Source organism: Gopherus evgoodei, chromosome 24 (genome assembly GCF_007399415.2).
Source record: "Gopherus evgoodei ecotype Sinaloan lineage chromosome 24, rGopEvg1_v1.p, whole genome shotgun sequence".
Taxonomy (NCBI): Eukaryota; Metazoa; Chordata; order Testudines; family Testudinidae; genus Gopherus; species Gopherus evgoodei.
The window spans coordinates 3,011,549-3,034,157 of record NC_044345.1 but is presented as its reverse complement, the minus strand read 5'-3'; the positions used below and the strand labels follow the sequence as shown (position 1 = coordinate 3,034,157).

Below are 22,609 nucleotides of genomic sequence, written 5' to 3'. Positions count from 1 at the left end.
CATAACAGCAGAGGGGCCGGGGCCAGAACCGGACCTGGTGTCATTCAGTGGAACTTCATGGAACATGGCCCAAGGGACTCTCACGGTCCCTGACCACATGGCTCGCACCAGGCCTCGACTTCCAACTCTGTCCTCCAGCTGTATCCAGGTAGGGCCCTACCAACTGCATTCCCCAGCTCTCCTGCCTCTGCTATCCCAAGGTGCACTGCACCATGCAGAAAAGCACCCATGGGTCTCTCTGCCCCCAGGGGCCAGAGGCTAAGATAGTATGGGATAGCTGGCTAGATCTTCCCAGCATGCACTGGTACAAACTCGGTAAGGAGGGACTGGCCTACATGGCCGATGCACGGCTATGTTGGGAAACAAAGCTGCTGCGCGGTTGTGTTGAACCGCAATACAGCCTGGGGACTTCATATGGCGTCTCTCAGTGCTGAAGACGCTGGAGCGACAGGCTCTGAAATACAGCCCTATGATATAGACGGAACCAGCTTTTGGCTGCTGTACTTCTCACCTGAAGCTCAGCTACCTCCGCGATGGACGGACCCTCGACCCCAGAGCCAGCCAAGATGGGGAGGAGAAAAGGGATGCTGGGCAATGGCTCAGAATCCATGTGTAACATGGATTCTGGTTTCATGGTCTGACCATGAACGTGCAGAAGTAATTCTCACTGGAGAAAAGTCTCCGGGGGCGGATTGCAGGTCTAGGGAGCAGGAGTGAGTTCGGGCTGGCCCACGGGAACTAGGGCTTCCCCCATCGACCCCCGAGCTCCCCAGCCTACCCCTTCTCCCTCCCCGGCCCCACCCCACCCACCTACCTACCTTGGGAGTCATGTCATGGGTGATGCAGAACTCCAGGTGCTGCAGGATGCTTTCCATGGTATGGTACGGCTGCTGCTTCGTGGTGCGCAGGTACTTCTGCATGGCCCGGGCCATGGAGGCGAAGATGGCCTGGGCAGCTTCTCGTGGGTCCATGATTTCCCTCGGATTCTTCTGGTCCTCCTCCTGCAGCCGCTTGATGTGGGTGAAGGCTTCCTCCACGGCTACCACCAGCCTGGCGAGAGGAAGACAGCAGTGGTGACCCAGCTGGCTCCGCTTGGAACCCCTGCAGACCTTCTGGAGCCTGCACCTGCCCCAAGCTGGCCGAACCCGTCCTGTACCTCAGAGAGTGGCGACCTTGCTTAAAGACCCAAAGTCAATCCCCAGTCACGACCTAACCTGTGAGGACTCTACGGGGATTTGACCTGCTGTGGGACAAAGAAGCTTAGGGGGAGCTTCCCCAGCCAGACGAGATGTGCAGCCCATGCTATGCGGTCCGTCTCTCTGTCTCCCAAGCCGAGAGCTGCATTGCTGGAGGAACCGCAGGGTTTGTCTGTGTCCAGCAGCCTCAGGACAGAAGCTCTTTTACACCCAGCCCAGCCCAGCCCTGACTCCTCTCCACCACTAGGGAGCACTGCACCCCGTCGACGTCTGTACCTGGCGCGGCGCTTCCGCACCCTGCGTTCGTGCTCAGCCTCCTCATAGTAGTACTCGTTGTGGCTGTTGTCGCGCCTCCGGGCGGCCGCAGCGATAACGGCCCGTGACTGGCCCGTGGAGTTGTTGGTTGTGTTTTCTGGAAGGGGAAGGAGTGGGGTGGGGCGGTTAGACACAGGGAGAGAAGTCACAGGAGCAGGCAGCACCAGCCACTAACTAGAACTAGCCACTAACGCAGGCAGGGGAGAGGGCACCTCATGCAGCATCACGCTGAGATTTCTAGAGCCGTTGGCAAACAGCACCTACTCACGCCCATCACCCGGGCTGTCTCCGAAAGCCTGGAGCGCCCCAACGTAATAGCACCCCGGCAACTTGTGCTCAGCCCCTCCTGGCTTGCACCTGTGCGACGAGCTCACCAGGCACAGTGAGCTGCTGTGGACTAACACTGCAACCGGTGGAAGGGAAGACACCCGCTGGGTTTTAAGTCTCTGCAGCTTTGTCTGTCAACGCTGCAGCCTGGCCTGGCACCAGAACACTGGATCCAACCGCGTGTTCAGATCTAGACTGCCCACTGCCCAGGTTTCTAGGTGGACCTACCTTCAAACACATCAAATATTAACAGGCTACTGAAAATCCCACCCTCAGGCCTCCTGCATCAAAGCCTTGTCTACAGTCAGAAAACCGTACCCGTTTAATGACATGGCTCTAGTTAATCGGGTGTGAACCCCCTATTGTAGACACACTTAAACCGGTTCCGGTGATCTCAGTAAGTTACCAATAACCACTTCCACCGGGGGGGGGGGGGGGGTAAATAAGACTTCTGTGTTGGTGTGAATATATGCATTCAAATCCGAAGCCATTCCCAGCAAGACAGAGAATAATTCCATGCTCAGGCAGAGGAGAAGGAGGAGAGGAAAGCTGGTAATAAAAGGGAGCTTTATCAAATAAAATCCGCTCCTGCTAACCAGAGCCGAGGCTGGGAGCAAGGTGAGAAATAAACTGGCTGATTTCTCGCCTCCTTATAACATCACTAATGTCAACGGGGCTCCGGGGCTGGACAGAGAGTGCGGGGAAACCGAGTAAGGAGAGACAGCGATGAGGGTGGACGGGAGAGGGACCCAAGCTCACCCTCGCCGAGCGAGTACACCTTGAACCCAGACATTTTCTTGGACAGGACGGATTTTGGCAGGTTGAGGAGGGCAGGGTTGTAGACGGGGAAATCGTGGTAATAATTCTCCAGGATCCACACTGCCACGCGCTGGATACTGTGGGGAGAGACACAGCCAGGGCACGGGGAGGGACACAAAAGTACAGGTTAGACTCGCGCTGCCGGGGAGGGGAGGGGACGCATGTACACAGTAGGAGAAGAACAAAAGGGAGACTGATGTGCTGGATCTGTGAGTCACAGGCAGAGATGCGGCATCACCACGCCATTGGGATGGAGCTCTCTGTCCAGTGGCAGCAGCAAATCCCAGCCACGACAGTACAGACTGACCGATGACCGGCCTCTGTACGGTGACTGCAACCAGGCCTCAACTTTGATTGTTTTGATCGTTTCAAGGGATAATATCCAAGGCTGGTTTTAAGCATCTGTAAAGATTCTTACTGAGTTCTATTTTCACAATCGCAGGAAGCAGAAGGGGCGAACAGGTCAGAAAATAATTATTTAATGGCAGGCATTGGATGTTCAAAAAGCCAAAGCTTTGTAATCGTTGAACGCAAGCTGCTGACATCATATGTCAAAAGAAACAAAGTAAATCTCCTTAAATCCAACTTTACTAAGTTCTCAAGCAGCAGTTTTCTTATTTTGCCTGGCTGTCAATTTCTGTGATCCCGGAAGAAGTGTTTTCAAGTGTGCTTGCACAAGGACAGTGAAATTGACGCTTACTGGAATTTACGGATAAAAATCTAACCCTATCAAGCCTCCCTACAAGCCATGGGCAGGGGATTCGGCGCAGGCCCCAGAAAGGTCCCTGCAGCTGGAGCTAAAGGAGACATGGCATGGATGCGACTGTTACTGTAGAGACAAGGTAGGTGACTAATATCTTTTATTGGACCTAATTCCACTGTTGCCGCAGGTGCAGATCTATGCAGCAGGGGACAGTAGCGCATGAATGTTCATGGGCGGACACACGCACTTCCTCCAAGCAGGTGTGGATACAAAATGCATGCACAGGCCTACAAACACACACACTGCCACCACTCCCCTCCCTGAGATTGCAGCAGGCAGCAGTGTGCGCAAACACACACACAGGTGTAGTTCCCTCTAGCACAGAGCAACATTTTATACACACACACACACACCCCTTTCCCCGCAAGCATGGGACAGTCACACATACACCACCCAGCATCGGTGGTGGGACACACAAAACACATTCACCTACAATTTTCCCATCCCTGGGGTAAATTGTGCACGCGCACACGCACACACACACACACACACTCTCCCCTTCCCCCCCAGCAGGGGGCAGTTTCTCTCTCTCTCTCTCTCTCTCTCTCACACACACACACACACACACTCTCTCTCTCTCACTCCCCTTCTCCCCCAGCAGGGGGCAGTTACACACACACACACACACACACACACACACACACACACACACACACACACACACACACCCCTTCTCCCCCAAGAGGGGGCACTCACACACACGCTCCCCCAGCACAGGCATCACTGCCCTCCCGCCCCCAGCCGCGCCGCCCCTCACCTGAGGTGGCCCACGTTGTAGAAGCGGCTGGCCCCGTCGGTGGAGCGCACCACCTTGAGCGTGAACTGGGGCTGGAGCTGGCGCAGCTCCAGCAGCACCACGGCCAGGTAGTGGACAAAGAGCAGCGCGTCCACCAGGGAGACAGCGTACTGCACCACACCCTGGTAGTTGCGGTCGCGCGAGTCCAGGATGCGCACGCCATAGAAGAGCCAGTAGGAGACGACGAGGAGGAAGACGAGCACCATGAGCAGGGCCCGGAAGACGAAGACGCGGGGGAAGAAGGCCTTGGGGCGGCGGAAGAAGAGGGCCCAGCTGCCCAGCAGGAGGATGAGGAGTTTGAAGGCCACGGAGATGAAGAGCCCCTCGCAGGGCGTGCCGCAGGGCTCCAGCTCCTCCCGCCACAGCAGCTGGGGCAGCAGCAGGAAGGCGAGCGGGGTGAGGAAGGAGAGCAGCGCCAGGGCCCCGCCCAGCGAGACGCCCACATGGCGGGAGCAGTCCAGGCGGGCGCTGTCCTCCATGTCCTTGGTGATGCGTGTGAGGTCATCGTGCGAGATGCTGTGCTCAGAGGTGCCCGTCACCACCGTGGTGGTCTCACCCCAGTTGTCGTCCTAGAGGGGCGGGGAGGAAAGGGTTATGCATGGGGGCTGGCCTGTGGGAACAGACTCTGCCAGCCCCCCTGCCCACGATCAGACTCTCCCCCCACCCCTGCCCCATGGGATCAGAACTACCCTCAGCCCCACAGGATTAGACCATCCAAGCCCCACAGTATCAGATCCCCATGGCCTTCCAGCCATGCCAGATCAAAAGAACTAAGAATCAGTCCAGTTCCTTGGTTTCCAGCCACAGATCTCAAAGCCCTTTGTGAAGGAGGACAAGATCATTGTTTCCATTTTACAGAGGGGAACACTGAGGCACGGCCTTGCCCCGGTTCACACCGCCAGGCCTAGAACCCAGGTATCCTGTTTCCCTGTCCCGTTCCCAGTCCAGGGGACATGCTGCCTTCCCCTGCAAGTGACGCCCTACTGGCAGCAGCAGATAAACTCTGAAATGGGAACGTTAAAAGGTTTCCACACAAATCCCCTTCGTAACAAGGGGAGAAGCAACTACGTTCACGTGCCAGTCCGACACTCACCCCTTCTCCGCTATGCGAGGCCACAGTGCCCCTTTAAGCACAAGAGGAGAGGGCCTGGAATTCAGCACCCACACCCAGCCCTCTGAGCCTGATGGGTTAAATTTTCAAGTCCGATCTCAAAATGCCCTCACTGACAACCAGTGAAATCACATCCCCCCACCACCATAAGCTCCTGACACCCACAGCACCTCCTCTTCCATGGGCTGGTACCACGGGCAAGGTTCACTGGCAACCTTTGCTGGCTCAGTATGTTTATTTTGGGTGCAGGTTCCTGGTAGTACAATGGGAGCACCCTTGCTCGGAGACCTGAGATTCACCACAAGCCCTTTAAAGAAGACTTGAAACCCAGCCTTCCTCCTCGAAGTTCGGATATATTTGCTCATTAATTACTAGCCTGAGCAAAGTCCTTACCCCTTTGGGTATTACTTTGCAGCAGATGGCGCGTAGGCCAAATCTAGATTGGGAGATGCTTTTGAACGGACCCCAAAAGCTTTATATTTACTTCTTATTATCGTTATTTTCTCTGGAGTCTGGACCTTGACCAAGAAATTTGGACCTTGATCAAAAAAAGGGACTGCCCCTGCTGTACAGTAATGGCCAAACACCTGGCAGGCAACAGCCTCGTCGGCTTCCCTGACTTGTGTCTGGTTCCCCATCGTAAAACCAGGCCTCCGTCAGCTGAGCTGGCTGTCCCCGAGCCAGCGCCCCTTGCCGGACGCTGAGCGTGGAGGGAAGCTGTAGGGCATTAGCCAGCACAAATTCCTCCCTGAACCCCTCAACCCCGTGATGTCGTCTCCATAGAGCAACCACTCCCCTGGGATGCTTCCTGAGATGGGAGAGGGGATCCAGAGAGCCCCGGCAGGCTGCCGAGAGCAGAAGCCCGCTGATGTCCCTACTACGCACGCACAAGGTTACATACGGGGACCTTGAAAGCAGTGCAACCCTCAGAGGGTGGCTGTAGTTACACCAGGGCAATGCACGCCTGCAATGCTTGGCCTTGTCCATTATCATTCAGTGGTTTCTTAGGTTTCTTACATAGTGGCTAGGAGTGTCAATCACATACCAGAGGGGCGCTGTATGGACACAGGAGAAAAAGATGGGCCTTGTCCCAAAGGCCTTACACTAGCAGCGTGCAGCAGGGTCACCATTTACTGGGCACCCCGTCATGGGCAGGGGCACCCAGGCCCTATTGGCACCCCCTTGTGGGCCCCTTAAGAACTGCACATGGACTTTTACGTGGCTAACACCTCCCCTAAGGGCAAGCCACCCTATTACAGAGCGCTTGACCAGGATAGGAATCCCACTGCACAATACCAGCAAAGCGCTCCGAATGTGAACACAGCTTCTACCTGAAAAGCTGCACTTTTGCTGGAATAGCTTATCACGCCCTTGCCCCCCTCAACCCACGAGCATAATGAGCTATCCCAGGAACAAATGTGCCAGCAGAACTCTGTGTTCACTAGGGACTTCTGCCAGCCTGGCTCTGCGGGTCAGGGATCATCGATGGAGCTGTGCTGGCAGATGTCTGTAGTTCAGAGACACCCTTAAAGAAAGGTTTACGAGCTATCCTGATATAATTCTGTCAGTGTCACTCCCTCCTGGGGACACAGTAAGGCCTCGTCTACCCTTAAAACTAGGCTGAGACAGGTAAATGTCAATTTCACCAGACACACAAACCGAGGAAAAATATTTCCATCGAGAATCGTTGAAATTGACAGATGGACAGAGTAAAAAAATGGGGCTTGTGAACACAGTAGCGTTTGATTGAAGGATATTTACTGTTTGTATTTTAACAGGTGATGTTGACAATTTGTGTTTTAATGGCGATAAAGCTTTAACATTTGGAATCTCAGCATCTACAGTCACCCAATCCTCCTTAAAGCACATACCAGCACAGCAGTGTTGCTTCACTGTGATTTTTTTTAACTATCAAAACTAAGACAGAATAAGCACAACTGGACATGCAGTTATATGAGCATAAAAGGCCTTATCCTGGTCTGGTTTATTTCCTCTGGGTATAAAGTATACTGCCAAACCCTTTCTAGTGCACATGAGCCCGGAGTCTGGTATGAGGGTAGCTCTTTCCATTGCAGCTCAGCCCCCGGCCCAAACGACACAACATACCCAAAAACCCCACCCCCTGCTATGAGGAGTAAGGAGAGTCCCCCCCAGGGAATACTGAGTTCTGGGCTCTGTTCCGCCGCACAAGCGTCGACCAATTTGAAAACAGGCAAAAGCGCAACGACAAACAAAGGGGGTGTGCGGGACGGACTTTCTAACAAGGACAGATTAAAAGAGCTCAGTCCGTCTAGCTTGGCAGAGGGAGGATTAAAGCAGAGGACAAATCTACAGCAATCGCGGGACTTCCTCTCCTCTGAGCTGCTGCATAGCACAGCCGGAGAATTGCAAACCGGGGTTGGTCAGGGCGGTAACTTCCAATGTTGCTTTCCCACCCCCGTGCCCTGCCACTTCCACCGTCAGCTGCCACAGTCCTCACCCTGCAGAGAGGAGAGGACCAAGGCCAACGCTCTAGAAACTGGGGGTGTCTCACCTAACCCCTAATTCAGAGTCTCTGGGTAAAGAGCCTGGTTCTCAGGCACACTCAGGCCCTTCTAACTGGCTGAAGGGGTCCTAAAGTGGGTGGAAACAGCTCCTCAAGATCCTCCCTCCCCATGTGCAAGGGGGCTCCCTGGCTGGTGTGGAGCTGGGATAAGGGCCCTGGCTCCCAGCCCCTTGCATAGAGAGTGGTTCGGGAACGTGGCTGGGGCATGCTGCACTCTGGGTATTCTTTGCTGCCCCAGGGCCCGAAGTGTGAATCCAGAGCAGCCTTGAGGCTGCTCTAACTCATCCCAGGGGCCCTGAGTGCAGCCCCACAATATGGGGAGCGTAAAGATGGGGGCTGGGGGGGGAGGGTTTGAAGCCATTCTGCTTCCATTCACCACCACCCTGCGTCTGGAGAAACTGAGAATCAGGGCCGGAGTGTTTTAGAGGGTGAGGTGAGCCCAGTCGCTCAGGCCACTGTCTGGGCCAGGGGAGCCTCACTGAGCCACTCTGGAAGAGGTCCCTCCCCTCCCTCCCCCCCGCCATTTTCCCACAACGTGAAGGAGGCAATGTGGCTTCAAAGCCCCTGCCTTGGTTTCTTTGGCGACGGGGAGGCGGTGGGCATACAGTCCCCAAGGCTCCTCCCCCAGAGACGAGGGAGGAACAAAACACAGACCCTGCCTCCACCTCTTGATGCCCAATACATCCCTTTCCCCACCAGCCGAGAGCAACCTGCTAGCCCCACCCTCAGCCTGGCGCTCCCCACTCACCCTCTCATCTCCTCTGGTCGACTCGTTATCCAGCAGGGGCTCCCCAGGGGCCTGGATGGTCACTGACTTGTCTCCCCGGCTCCCGTCCCGGCTTTTGGAGCGGTGCCGGTCCCGCCGGTCTCTGGAAGAGAGGGAGAGATGCCGAGGGTCAGAGGGGGAAGCGCAGGGGCTGATGGGCTCACGTGGCTGGGAGTGGGCAGAGAGGGGGAATGGGGTACGTTCCTCCCAAGGATGCATGCTGGGTAGGGGGGATCCTCCCAGACCCCACACAAGGGAGTCTCCCTTTCCTCCATGCACCAGCCTGAAGATAGATGGGGGAGTGGGGGTAGAAGGGGGTTCCCCACTAGGACGGATGTAGGGGGAGCCAGGTCCCGGATCTTTCAAGGTCACAAGGCCTTCCTGACAGCCCGACCTCCCCAAGGGCAGATATAGTCTGGGGGCTTCACCCCTCTCCCATAGAGTCGGGGGGGCTGTTTCCTCCTCCCCAAGGGCAGGTGTGTGTGCATGGGGAGGTTGCTCACAGGGAGTAGGGCATTCTCCCCTGCCCCCCTCCAGGATGGATGCAGGGTCGGGGGGAGTCCCCGCCATGGGTTCTCCTGAAGTTGCACGTGGGGTGAGGCACCTCCCCCGCCCTATCCAGATTCGTTCCCCCCGCCCCCTCCCCAATCCTGAGGACAGATCTCGGTTCGCCCCCCTGAACCAGCTTAGCTCCCCTCCCCACAAGCCAGGTCAGCCCCTCATCCCTCCCCCCACTGCACAGGCCCAGGTGCAGGCCCCCACCCCGCCCTCTCACCTGTGCTTGCGGGAGCTGCGCGAGTGCCCCGACTTGTACGAGTACCCCGAGTACTGCGACTCGTTGTCCATGTTGTCGGAGCGCCGGGCCTTGTAGCGCTCCACGTTGACGGACTTGGGTCTCCCGACAGGGATAGCAGCCAAGGCGGCCGCTGCCTCCTTCAGCGCGGGCTTCTTCAGGCCAAGGGGCACCTTCAGGAAGTCGACTGTCACCTTGAGGGACTCTATTTTGATCAGCTGGCTGGGCTCGTCTCAGAAGAAAATGACGCCCTGTTGGGGAAGGACGGGAGAGAATTAGACTCCTGGAGGGGATCCCCACTCGGTGTCAGACTAACTCCACCCTCCCTAAAAACACAGAGCACCGAGCCAGAGGGAGCCCCAAGGTCTGTCTGAGCCCAGCAGCCTCAACAGAGAATCCCCTGAGCCATCCGTGACCAGTGAGAGAGACCAGCAAGGTGGAGATGGCCACTACAAACAGTAGGAGCTGCAGAGAAGGCTGCTCTTGCACTGGCTGGGAGATCGCAGGGAGAGGCAGGAAATACCGCTCGCCAACAAGGTCTTCCAACACAGTTTCCAAATTCCCCGAGCTGCGCCATCAGCTGCTTGAGAAGCCGGTTTCTATGTGTAATTCTGACATCTCTATATATTTAAGCATTTTTTTTTTCTTATTTTCATCCATTTCAATGTTCGTGTCAAAAGATATGAAGTTAAGCAGCCTTCACTCATGCTCTCATGAGTTCTCAAACAGCAGGGGTCTAACTTTGCCGCTCTGTGAAAGCGAAATGGACGTTTCCCGATAAAAATCGAAGCCATCCAAGTCGACATGTAACGTTTCTAGCAACAAAGAGAGCGACTCCCGGCTGTTTGTTTTCCTCCGACCCCTTTTCTTAGTTAGGAGAAAGCAGCTTTTGTTTTATAGATAGGAAACAAAATGGCTCAATCCCACCAATCCTTCATCCAGCCCTGGGGAACAAAGCGAAAGGCCCTTGTTAAAAACCTTTCCCCCACACTGCGTCCACCTCCGCCCCTCTTCCCCTAGACATTAGCCTCAGTAGAAAAGCGCTCCCTTGTCAAGAGGCATTTTTACATCACTGGGTTGGGACCTAGGAGAGTTGGGTTCTATCCCCGGGTCTCTCACTGGGTCCCAGTGGGACCCAGATCAAATCCCTCTGTGCCCATCTGTCTTCCTCATTTCAACTAAGCCCTTTGGGGGCAGGGTCCAGCCCCTGCTATGTGTCAGTGCAGCACCTGGCGCAGTCTGGGTGCTCCGTAGTACATGTAATCACTGACAGCGCATTCTTAGCAGCTAAAATAACCTGTCATCGTAAAGAAAAATACAGCAGTGTCTGATTCTCCCTGCCACTAAGGCCTCTTGACACTATTTTGGCAGGGCCCAGGGAACTCAAAGGGAGGGAAAATGAGAATCGGGTTCTGATAATACTAACTTCTAGCAATAACTGGTATTAACATGTTACATTCATTTGGGCGATTTCTCTCGGGCATTTTCTCTTTTGGCATCAGCTTTCAGACCTCTGAGCTCTCCGTCCCTTTTTAAAACGACACTGAAAGAAGAGCTTTTTCGTGCACTGGTCTCGCGTAATTTATGTTTTAATTAATACCTTGACTGGTATTTTAATTGCCAGGAGAGCACCCAGAGTGGGGACCAACTTACAAATAACCTACTCAGCAAGGGCAGCGCTTCAGACTCATCTCAAAGCGGCAAGGCGCCATTAGAACAAGTTTCCTGGCACAGACATGGAACCTCAGATCCAGAAACTCAATGCTGGAGTTTTGGCTTCTGCAAAGAACTGCGGGGAAATCTCCTGAGCCCGACCCCGCCAAAGGTCCAGAGTGTGAAATTCACATTTAAGTCACTGGGATGGCACAAGAGAAATGCAGTTTGGGCCCTTATCTGTAGGCTGTTCAACCCTAGTATCCTTATTCTTCATGTTGTGGTAGCGCCTAGTAGCCACAGCCCCAGACCAGAAACATGACCCTGCCCCCGAAAGCTCCTGGCCCGGAACTGCAGCACAGAAAGTTGAAGTGACTGGCTCAAAGCTCCACAGGGCGTCTGTGGCAGGGCAGGAAACCACATGCAGGTCTCCCAAGTCGCAGAGGAGAACCTTAACCCCTGGCCCACCCTTGCAGTGGGAAGCTCCTTAAAAGAGGTAGAAATTAGATTCACTTACGAGTCCTTTTGAGAACCACCCTCTGAGAATTAGGACTCGTGGGTTCTGTTCCCGCCTTGGGAAAGGGAGTGTGGTCCAGTGGTCAAAGCACAGAGGCGTGAGAATCAGAAGACCTGGGCTCTGCCACTGACTGTGTGTGAGAAGCTGGACAGGCCACCTCACCACCGTGGCCTCAGTTTCCTCATGTGTAAAATGGGAGGAGATGGGGGAGAAATAACACAGGTCAGCTTCACGGGGCTGAGTCCATTATCAGAGTTTGCAAAATGCCGAGAGATTCAGAGCTACTCCAGGTTGGAGAAAACGGGGATGGAATGGGTTAGCCATCAAATTCAGATTTCTTTTTTTTTTAAAGTGTGGGGGAGAGAAGAGGGGTGTAACAAAACCATATTAATATACAATAAACTCTAATAAAGGCTCTCTGTGCTGTTGGCCTGGTAACAGTGATAGGCTACTCATATCTAAGGGGGAAAGCTCTGGAGTTCAAATCTGGTGGTGCACGTTAAAATATCTGAAAAGCCCATCCTGGAATTAACGCAGCAGAATGGCTGTTAATGAATGAAAGTGACCAAACTAGTGTGCCGCCCTTCCAAGCTGAGTGCAGCATCAGGAGTGTAGAGAATAACAATTAAAGGCTAGAATCTGAGATCAATTGATTTGGATTTGTAAAGAACAAATCGTGTCAAACTAATCTGATAGCGTTCTTTGATAGGATAACGAGCCTTGTGGATAAGGGAGAAGCGGTGGATGTGATATACCTAGACTTTAGTAAGGCATTTGATACGGTCTCACATGATATTCTTATAGATAAACTAGGAAAGTACAATTTAGATGGGGCTACTATAAGATGGGTGCATAACTGGCTGGATAACCGTACTCAGAGAGTAGTTATTAATGGCTCCCAATCCTGCTGGAAAGGTATAACAAGTGGGGTTCCGCAGGGGTCTGTTTTGGGACCGGCTCTGTTCAATATCTTCATCAACAATTTAGATGTTGGCATAGAAAGTACGCTTATTAAGTTTGCAGACGATATCAAACTGGGAGGGATTGCAACTGCTTTGGAGGACAAGGTCAAAATTCAAAACGATCTGGACAAATTGGAGAAATGGTCTGAGGTAAACAGGATGAAGTTCAATAAAGACAAATGCAAAGTACTCCACTTAGGAAGGAACAATCAGTTTCACACATACAGAATGGGAGGAGACTGTCTAGGAAGGAGTATGGCAGAAAGAGATCTAGGGGTCATAGTGGACTACAAGCTTAATATGAGTCAACAGTGTGATACTGTTGCAAAAAAAGCAAATGTGATTCTGGGATGCATTAACAGGTGTGTTGTAAACAAGGCATGAGAAGTCATTCTTCCGCTTTACTCTGCGCTGGTTAGGCCTCAACTGGAGTATTGTGTCCAGTTCTGGGCACCGCATTTCAAGAAAGATGTGGGGAAATTGGAGAGGGTCCAGAGAAGAGCAACAAGAATGATTAAAGGTCTTGAGAACATGACCTATGAAAGAAGGCTGAAGGGTTTGTTTAGTTTGGAAAAGAGAAGACTGAGAGGAGACATGATAGAAGTTTTCAGATATCTAAAAGGGTGTCATCAGGAGGAGGGAGAAAACTTGTTCACCTTAGCCTCCAATGATAGAACAAGAAGCAATGGGCTTAAACTGCAGCAAGGGAGATTTAGGTTGGACATTAGGAAAAATTTCCTAACTGTCAGGGTAGTTAAACACTGGAATAGATTGCCTAGGGAAGTTGTGGAATCTCCATCTCTGGAGATATTTAAGAGTAGGTTAGATAAATGTCTATTAGGGATGGTCTAGACAGTATTTGGTCCTGCCATGAGGGCAGGGGACTGGACTCGATGACCTCTCGAGGTCCCTTCCAGTCCTAGAGTCTATGAATCTATGATTTCACTGGAGTGAGATCGGTCAATGAGCTAGCTGCTAGATCATTCACTAGTCTCACTCCAGTGAAATCCATTCACAGCAGCTGGGAATCTGGCCCTAGATTTAAAAAGAATCTTTTCTGAATGAAGAATCTGAGGATTTATCAGGAACTACACAAAGGAATTTAAGCACCATTTTTAGATGCAGGATGACCCATTCAGTGGATAATATAAGGAACAGGTCATAATAAATGGTATCAGGGCAGATTGGAACCAGTTGTAGGTTGCCAGCCAAACCCAAGCAGGGCTCAGCCCCTCTGAAAAATCACACCCAGGCTGCTTCAGCCGCCGCTTTTGAAAACGTTGCCCACGGTCAACACGAGGGGTTAGGACGGGAGAAGCCACCAGGACAAACCAGTGACTGGCAAGAAATCAAACCCCCGTTTGATAGCATGCATCCTGCTGCTCCTGTACCTACTGCTGCCAGACCGTCGAAAACATCAGCAACCCAATGATTCCAATTAAAGTTATTTATAGCCACATGTGCCAATGTAATTATTATTATTACACACACACACACACACACACACGATTGGATTGGGGAGCTGTAAATTGCTTTTGGGGGAAAAAATTATATAGCTCTAAATTGTGCTCGGCCCTGAGAACACGGACGGACACAGGGTTCTCTCTTCTCCAGAGAGGCTACAATCGGCAGAGAGAACACACAAAGCCAGAAGAGAATGCAATACATTTTGTCTCCTCTTTCAATATTTCCTCCCCCCAAGTTCCTAGCCCATTTACGGAGCCTCTCAGGCATTTGATTCCTGCCCACTTGCTTTCGGATGGTGTCTGTAGCCCTTCAGAGGAAGGGTGGGTCAATCATTAGGGGAGCTGGGAGCCCCCTCATCACTGGATGCTCCAGCACACGGGTATATTCCACCTAGGGGTTTGCAAAGCACTCTGCAGGCTTCGGCTGGAAGGCGCTAGAGCAGGACAAGGGTGCTGGGAGAGTGTAAAAAGAATGAGTTGTGTTACAGAAGCACCTAGAGGCACCAGCTGCGATTGAGGCCGATAACTGGGCGGCTGGCCCATAAAATGAACCTGGGCTGCGTGTTCCCATCCAGGTGCTCCTTGTCAGGCCAATTAAGAGGGTGGGGTCCTGCCTCTGTCTATTTCCAAGTTACAAACAGCTCGGAGACCTTCTTGTGGTGAGCCTCGCACATGGTTTGTTTCACAGCGTTCTCCCCGTCACCTTTACAGCCTCGTGCAGCCCGTAGCTAAGGTGACGTACACCCCTTAGCTCCCGTGGCCAGAGGAAAGGTATCTTCCCTTTGCACTTCCTAACTGGGTCTTCTCCACCCTCTGCCTCGGGGGCTAATTAGTCTCTTTGCTCTCCCCTGATCACCCCAATCCGTCAAGTAGGCATAGCTCTGCTTAATGAGGTCCACTCTAGAGCAACTCACTGGAGTTGCCATGACCATGGGGCTGAATTCCAGCTCTGTTACAAGGCCCCACCAAGCCAGGTACTGAGCAGAGACATAGCACGATACGATCCTTGCCCTGAAGATCTCGTCCTCTGAACAGCCAAGACAAAGGGCGCACGCGAGGGAAACCGAGCTAGCGATCTCTCCAGAGCCGGGACCAGAACGCCAGCTCTCCTGGAGCACTAGCCAATCGGTTACGTTGCCTCCAAACCTACTAGAAAAGAAAAACGGCCTTTGATTTGCTAACTGAGCTTATCAGGCCTGGAACCCTTCCCGAACAGAGCCACCAAACCCCACCACGTCAATTTCACATCCTTTCTCCCACTACTACAACTGCACTGTGGAGAAAAGGGTCTTCCGACATGCCCCGGATAATACTAACCCAGTGGGGACTGCATGTGCATCTAGGAGCCCCTCCCAGGAATGACAGTGAACGCTGCAAAAGAGGATGGACCCCCCCAAGGGTGGGAAATTGGTTGGGACTTGTAGCTGCCTAGGGAAAAGGCCAAAGATGTACTTTTGCAGAGAGGCTTCTGGGTCCTTTAAGAGGCAGATTGGCCTAGTGGATAGAGCACTGGACTAGGACTCCGGGGATCTCGTTTCTATTCCCAGCTCTGCCACTGGCCTGCTTGGTGACCTTGGACATGGCCCTTCCTTGCCCCATGCCTCAGTTTCCCCAGCTGTAAAAACAGAGCTAATGACACCTCCTTTGTTAGAGCACATCGAGAGCTACTGATGAAAAGTGCTCTGTGAAACCTGGGGTTTATCATGAAAGGAACCATCTCCTTCCCCTCTTGCTGGGACTAGGACCTGACACCAGGGGAGGCCAGTCACAACCCTTCCATCCACAGTGGGTGCTGTGTTAGTCTGCTAAAAGGGTGGGGAGCACAGGCAGAGCCAGTGTGGGGGAGTCACGCAGCCCCAGTGAAGGGTTGACGAAATCCTGGCCAGGATTCATAGGCCACGAGGGAAGGGGAAGTGAGAAGCTGCTGGGACCCCACCCCGAGCTGCATGTGCAGTGAATGTGCTTGCATGACTCTTGGCTGCTTTTTAATTACACAGCAGCATCAGTTACTATGCCAGGCCTCCAGGTATGGATCACATGATCCAGCCAGCTGCTTGCACCAAACACCCGCACGCACACCCCTCGTTCCTCAGGAGGAGGGGGTGTCACAGACCACGCTCCCCCTGCGGCTAGGAAGGGAGGGCAAATCAGCACTGTGACTCCCACCACATGCTGCAGTGACCTCCCCCACCCACCCCGGCGAGAGAATCTGACCCTGCGATGGACGGTTCCATGAGCACTGAGAGGGGTGTGAAAAAAGTTACCACGGGGTCATCAGAGCACCAGGCTGCAGAGGCAAAGACCTTTCGCACTTACAGCTCCCGCTGCCTGAGGATCTCAAAGCTCTTCCCAAGTTAGTTAGAAGGGTGGCTTGACATGCTATAAGGGGCTGGCAAAGAAAGAGTCCACCCCACCCACCTGCAGTACCTGTCAGAGGCAGAGAAGACCCTGCCCACACACCAGAAGGATGCATGAGTGCTTGTGGTTTGACTCAAATTATTAAAAAGTAAATATCATCTAGTGTAGTGGGGGGTGTTCTCCCTGGCACAGCTGGGTTACTTACTCCTTTGGGGGTGCGACTGCCCCCCTGAGTTTCAGTCTCTGAGGTCTCCTCCAAAACTCAGATCTAGACTCTGTGTGTAGATCAGTTCCCAGCTACTCCAGCTGAGCTGCACTGATTTAACGTGTGTGCAAGGGAAAGCCACACTGGTCTCAGCTAAGGAGTGACTCCAAACTGACCTAGGTAAACCAGTGCATCTTCCTGGAGAAGGAAGGCGGTCTCCCATGTCCCAGGCCAACTCCCTGTGTGACTATGAGCAAGATGTTTAGGGCCAGAGTTTTAAAGGTATTTAGGTTCCTAAAGATGCTGATAGGAATTTCCAAAAGCAAAAATCAACAGGACTGAGGTGCCTAGGCCAGAGCCAGGACCCCAGGAGCCAGGCCTCCGGGGTTCCATTCCTGGCTGTTGGAGAGCAGTGTTATCTATCACTTACCCTCTTCTGAACTCTAGAGCAGCGGCTCTCAACCTTGCCAGACGACTGTCCCCCTTTCAGGAGTCTGATTTGTCTTGCGTACTCCCAAGTTTCACCTCACTTAAAAACGACTTGCTTACAAGATCAGCCATAAAAATACAGAAGTGGCACAGCTCATTGTTACTGAACAATTGCTGACTTTCTCCTTTCTACCATATGATTGTCACGTCAATCAATCGGGATATAAATCTTGTACTTACATTTCAGCGCATAGCACACAGAGCAGTCTAAACAAATCATTGTCCCTATGAAATTTTAGTTTGTACTGATGCTGCCAGTGCTTTTTAATGTCACTTGTTTTAAAACTCAGCAAATATCAAGGTAAGTTGATGCACCCTCTGGAAGACTTCTGTGTATCACTGCTCCAGACCTAACTCTGCTCCCGGAGCAGGAATGCAACCCACGAGTCGTGAGGTCCTGTTCCCCTGCTTACACTCTTTCTGTCCCACTCTCTCCTCCCCCCAAGATGAGCCCCGAACCCAGGAGTCCTGGCTCATGCTGATTTGGATCTGCATGCAAAGGCAGGACAGAACGCTATCAGCCTGCAGAAGGACCAAGACCAGGTGTTAGCAGAAGTTCTCTGCTATTCCTGGATTTCCAGTTTATGTAAGATCCCGGCCCAGGCCTGAGTTTAAGGCCAAGGGGGTGGCGATGGTGGGGAAATCAGCCAGCCAAGCAGCCTCAGAGTACACTGGAAACGTGGGGCGGCGGACACACAGTTTGGCTTGTCCGTGTTTGTATCCTTGAGGTTTAATGGGGCATAGAGGGTGGTTTTGGAGAGGGGAGGCAGACAGACCCAGGGGATCTCCACCCTGGAAGATGGGCGGGGGTGCCCAGATGGGAAAGGACAGCTCCACTGCAAGACGGTATTTAAGTCAGGACCTGGAGCCATTCAAGGTGATAAAAAACTGCCCGGCCCGAAGGTGTTGCAAAATCCAGTCCTCACAAATCCTCCCCAGAGACGAGCTCTCGGGCCCCCAGAGAGCCCCCCGGCGGCTGACAGGCTTGCTTGCCCCACGTGAGTGAACATCGCTGGACTGAAACCCCACACACCAAGGGCACTTGCTTGATCCAAGCAGGGAGAGGGCATCATGGCAGATTTCAGACCCTAAACCCAACCCCAGACCTCTCCCCCATTCAGGGCAAGCAGTAATCAGACCCCCCAGCCCTGCCTCCCACTATTCAGACCACAAATTCATCCCTCGCAAGAATCCTTCCTAAATTCTGGGGCAGGCAATACCCTACCATGGCTTCCCCCACCCCCACGGCCCCGTTTTCCTGCGGTGGGTAAGAGAGAAACCAGGCTCAGGGCTCGGGGCAGCAGGGCCCAGAGAGACAAGTTACCAAGCAAATGCCATTTCAGTGAAATAAAGCCAAAAATGTCTTTTGGCCTCTCCCAAGGCCCCTCTGCTTTGGGGAGAGGAGATGGCCTGGGGGGTGGGGGGAGTCTTTTGTCCGAGATGCTGGATTCTCTCACATTTATCACTATGGAAACAAAAGCCCCCACACCCCGGTTGTCTAGGAGATGGCATGGAGGCCGGGGAGCTTGCATCCCGGTGTCCCAAGCGGTGGGGGAAGCGGGGGAGGAAACACAAGCAGAAAGAGGGAGGGCCTGACTCCCTCCCCCCAAACGCCCCTTTTGGGGCTTTGTCTGAAAGGAGGAATCGGATTTCTGCAGGGAAAAACACGGGTACAGGGCTGAGGCCGGCGGAGAAGCAGCCCTCCCCATGCAGGGGCCGCCTGCGTCACTGGCCTATTGACTAGCACCAGTAGATTTATGCCGGGGGCCGCGTTCCCTGCTGTCTGTTCCCAACGCCAATGGGGCCTGCAGTGAGACAGCCCCTCACACCCCCTGCCAACAGCACCAGGCCTGCGCATGCCCCCTTGCACTCAGCCGCCCTGAGTCACACGCATGTGCAGTTGCACATGTAAGTAACTGCACCCCCTGCTCACACAGGCACGGAAACCTACACCCAGACTCACATGTGTATCCCCCCCCCACATCCTGCAGGCATCCCCCCATGCCCTGGGACTCACACTCGCACATCCACCCCCTTGCACTAACCTTGTCATAGCTCCACCTGCACACCCCGCCCTTAGTGCACATCTGCACATGGATTCACATGCACGCACACGCCCTCTCATTGGCACACCCACCCATCCCGCCACCACCTCCCCAGGCACGTCTGCACATGGACATACCCTGTGACATGCATGCACCTCAGGCCCCCCCAGATTTTCACCCCCATATGCCAGTGCAAACTGAGCTCCCTCCCCCTCCCCACGGCTTCCAGCTGAGATGTCACCACAGACATCAGTGACACTCATCCAGCTGGGAGTTAAAGACAAATCCTGGATAGCGACCAATTGCAGCTCCCTTTAAAGAAGGAGCCTGGGGAGATGCGCCAGAACCAAGGAAGGGGAAGGCCACCCACCTTCTGAACCTAGGAGTCCTGCCCCTACCCGCGTGGAGGGAACTCACCAAGTCAGTGGCGCAGAGGGAGCAGGCTGGGCACCGCAACAGAGAAGGGTCCTGTTCCCCTTGTCCGATCAGTCGCCGAAACGCCGGTGCATCCCGATCCCGCGAAAGAAACCAGTGGGCAGATCCCGATCCCGCTTGGTCCAGCCAGCTGTGGGACTCCACATCTGGAGCAGCTCAGGCACTGGCCTTCTGCTCTGGGATCCCGCTGGGAAGCTGCAGGAAACCCAGAGAGAAAGGAAATCAGCAGCTGAAGGCCCTGCTGCAGCCAATAAGACACCGGGGTACCCCGGCCCGGCCCAGGAACCCTGGAGACTGAGCATGGATCCACAGAACACCCCCTGTCATACAAACACTGCTTTAGCTCTGCCCAGCTCCAATGTCCACCAGGGGTTGGGCTGAGACCCAGCAAACTCGCTGTATGTAAGCCACCAAACCACCAGCTGATGACGGGAAGATATTTAGGGAACAGGCAGTCAGGCGTAGAGGCAAAAGGCTCCACTGACGCCCCGATACCAATGTCCTGAGCCCCCCCAGTTCCCTCTGTCCTAATGAGCCTGCCAGACTCGTTAAGCCAAGCGCCTGCAAACTGTCCTAAGCTGTTTAAGAAACACCAGCTGCCTTCCAAGGGCGAAGCCAAGGTTTTGCAGAACCAACCGCTAATTCTGAGTGTCCAACCCCATGCCTGGGCAACGGACTCCCGCAGGATAGGAGCGGGTGCCATAAAAGTAAATAAAAGGGGCACTAGGTGGCAGGTTAGGTGCCCGAAATGACGGGCCACTTCCCCAGCTTCTGCCAGCTCCAGCAACAGCCCCTGAGCCGGCCCTCAGGAGAGCAGGTCAAAACGTGTCTTCCAAGGGAAATTGACTTTTCCCATCAACCCAAAGCTGTTTGTGGTTGCCAGAATGTAGCCTCAAAACGAAACCCGTTGGCTAGCTCGACACTAAACAGAAAAGTTTCATTTCTCTTCTTTTAGGGGGAAAGCTTCCGTGGGGGGAATAAAGACGAGTGATGAAAAACAAAACCAAGGACATCTTTCTCTTTCCGTATTTATTTGGCAGAAACATGCACCGTTTTCCAACCAGCCCTAGCCATCTTCAAAGGCCTTTCCTACCCACAGAGGTTGCACCAAACTCCGCCGGTACCTTTAGAGCCGTACAAGCCCTTTACAACGATACGGGTGCCAACCTGGCACACGGGAGCAATTCATCGAGTGTCTACAAAAGCCAAAATATGGCCGATAACGTCCAATCTGGGGTGGTAACAGCCAGGGAACCCCCACGAGATTCCACCTGGGGACAGTCGGAACAAAACGCGCTCTCAGCCTTGCTTGCGGCTGCTTCTGTGATTTCACCATGACTCAGCAGACAGCCGAGCCATCCGAGTGACCAGCCTGGAATCCGATTATATAAAGATGCTTATCCCGGTGTAGCTATTCCCACACAGCAAGGAGACCCAGGCCTCATGGGCACAGTTATACCGGTAGCCAATGCCAGTAATTGCTCCTCTTGTGAACAATGCTTTCGCCAGTGGAATTATTCCAGTTCCCCCGACCCACATACTTCCCTTGGAAACTTGTTCTAGAGTTTAGCTACCCTGGGAGTTTGAAAGTTTTTCCTAATATCCAACCTACACCTCCCTTGCTGCGGATTAAGCCCATTGCTTCTTGTCCTACCTCCAGTGGCCCTGGAGATCCCTGTGTAACAGCCCTTCACACATTTGAAGGCTTAGCAGGTCCCCGCTAAGTCTTCTTTTCTCAAGACTAAATCTGCCCAGATTTTTTAACTTTTCCTCCTAGGTCCGGTTTTCTAAACCTCTGGCCATTTTTGTTGCTCTCCTCTGGACTCTCTCCAGTTTGTCCTCATCTTTCCTGAAGTCTGGTACCCAGAACTAGAGTGAGCTTCTTAGTTCTCAAGACAGGTCTCCCAAACCTCCTTGGCCACAAGTGTTTCAATCCAGACCCTGCAGCTGCACAACCCCTGATCCAGTTTAAGTAGTTGAAATGCTGCTCATATTTGCCAGAGCTGGGCCCACATCTAGTCTTGGGGAGACAGTGATGCCTAATAATAGTGCACAGAGGACTCTGGGGTTCCATTCCTGGCTCCGCCACTGGCCTCTTTGGTGACCTTGGGCAAGTCACTTCACCGCCCTGTGCCTCAGTTTCCCCACCTGTAAAATGAGGATAATGATAGCAACATGCCTGGAGCTCTATGGATGAAAAGCATGAGAGAAGAGCTAGGGATGGGCCAAAGTTTTGCTTTGAATTTCAGGTTCATTCAAACTGAGAAACACAAAGGGCAAGAACCCGGCCAAAGCAAACCCTCTAACTTCCACATCATGCTGCTAAGGTTCAAAATAACACCCAGAAAGAGGGACTTGGACGACGCCAGGTTCAAAGAAGTTATTTCTGTTCTGCTGGTGCCCAGACTGAGATGAGACCCCTGGGCGCTCCACATACATAGGCTGAGACAGCGCCCGCCTCGAGTTGCTTACCATTGAAACGGGCAAGGCAGGATTATTATCCCACACATATTGATGAGGAAATGAAGCACAGAGGTGTTACAGAGAAGCAGCAGCTCAGCTGGGAACTGAATGCAGATCTTCCCCATCCCTGGTCAGCATCTTAACCTCAAAGCCACTTAACTACCCCCTCCCTGCAGCCTGCCCATGACGCATGTCTGATCTGCATTTTGCAAGAACAGGCAGCAAGATAAACACCCTGCCAAGTGCCAGACAGAGGGGTGAACATGGGTCTGCAGCAAGCGAACCGCAGGCCTCGATCTTGGCACGGAGCAGCGGCTCTGGTTCACAGCCAGGCCACATGAACACTCCAGCAGATTAGCACCAGAGTTAAGGGACTGCCTGTTGGGGTTGGGAGTTTGCAGCTGTTCTCACGCCCCAACGCCCAATGCACGCTGGCTCGGCCACACACAATCCCCTCCCGGACAGCAGTTTGTGGCATAGCATAGGGGAAGCAAGCAAGCCGATCTGCTCTGGCAAGAGGGGGGAGAACCCCTCCCCATCCCTGATCTCTCCCACCCCCACTGAAGTCACGGTCCAAAGGCTGAC

The 22,609-nt window shown here is 53.4% G+C and overlaps 1 protein-coding gene across 1 annotated transcript in view; it reads right to left on the bottom strand.

The window, feature by feature from the left end:
• Positions 1-22,609, bottom strand: part of VANGL2 (VANGL planar cell polarity protein 2) — a 44,929-nt gene that overhangs the window by 5,678 nt on the left and 16,642 nt on the right. The window contains exons 2-8 of the mRNA XM_030542421.1: positions 19,544-19,756; positions 9,414-9,682; positions 8,621-8,741; positions 4,178-4,785; positions 2,598-2,734; positions 1,473-1,608; positions 819-1,050 (exon numbers count right to left, since the gene is read on the bottom strand). Of these exons, the coding sequence (XP_030398281.1) occupies positions 819-1,050; positions 1,473-1,608; positions 2,598-2,734; positions 4,178-4,785; positions 8,621-8,741; positions 9,414-9,484 (1,305 nt within the window). The 5' untranslated portion in view covers positions 9,485-9,682; positions 19,544-19,756. The remainder of the gene's footprint in view (positions 1-818; positions 1,051-1,472; positions 1,609-2,597; positions 2,735-4,177; positions 4,786-8,620; positions 8,742-9,413; positions 9,683-19,543; positions 19,757-22,609) is intronic.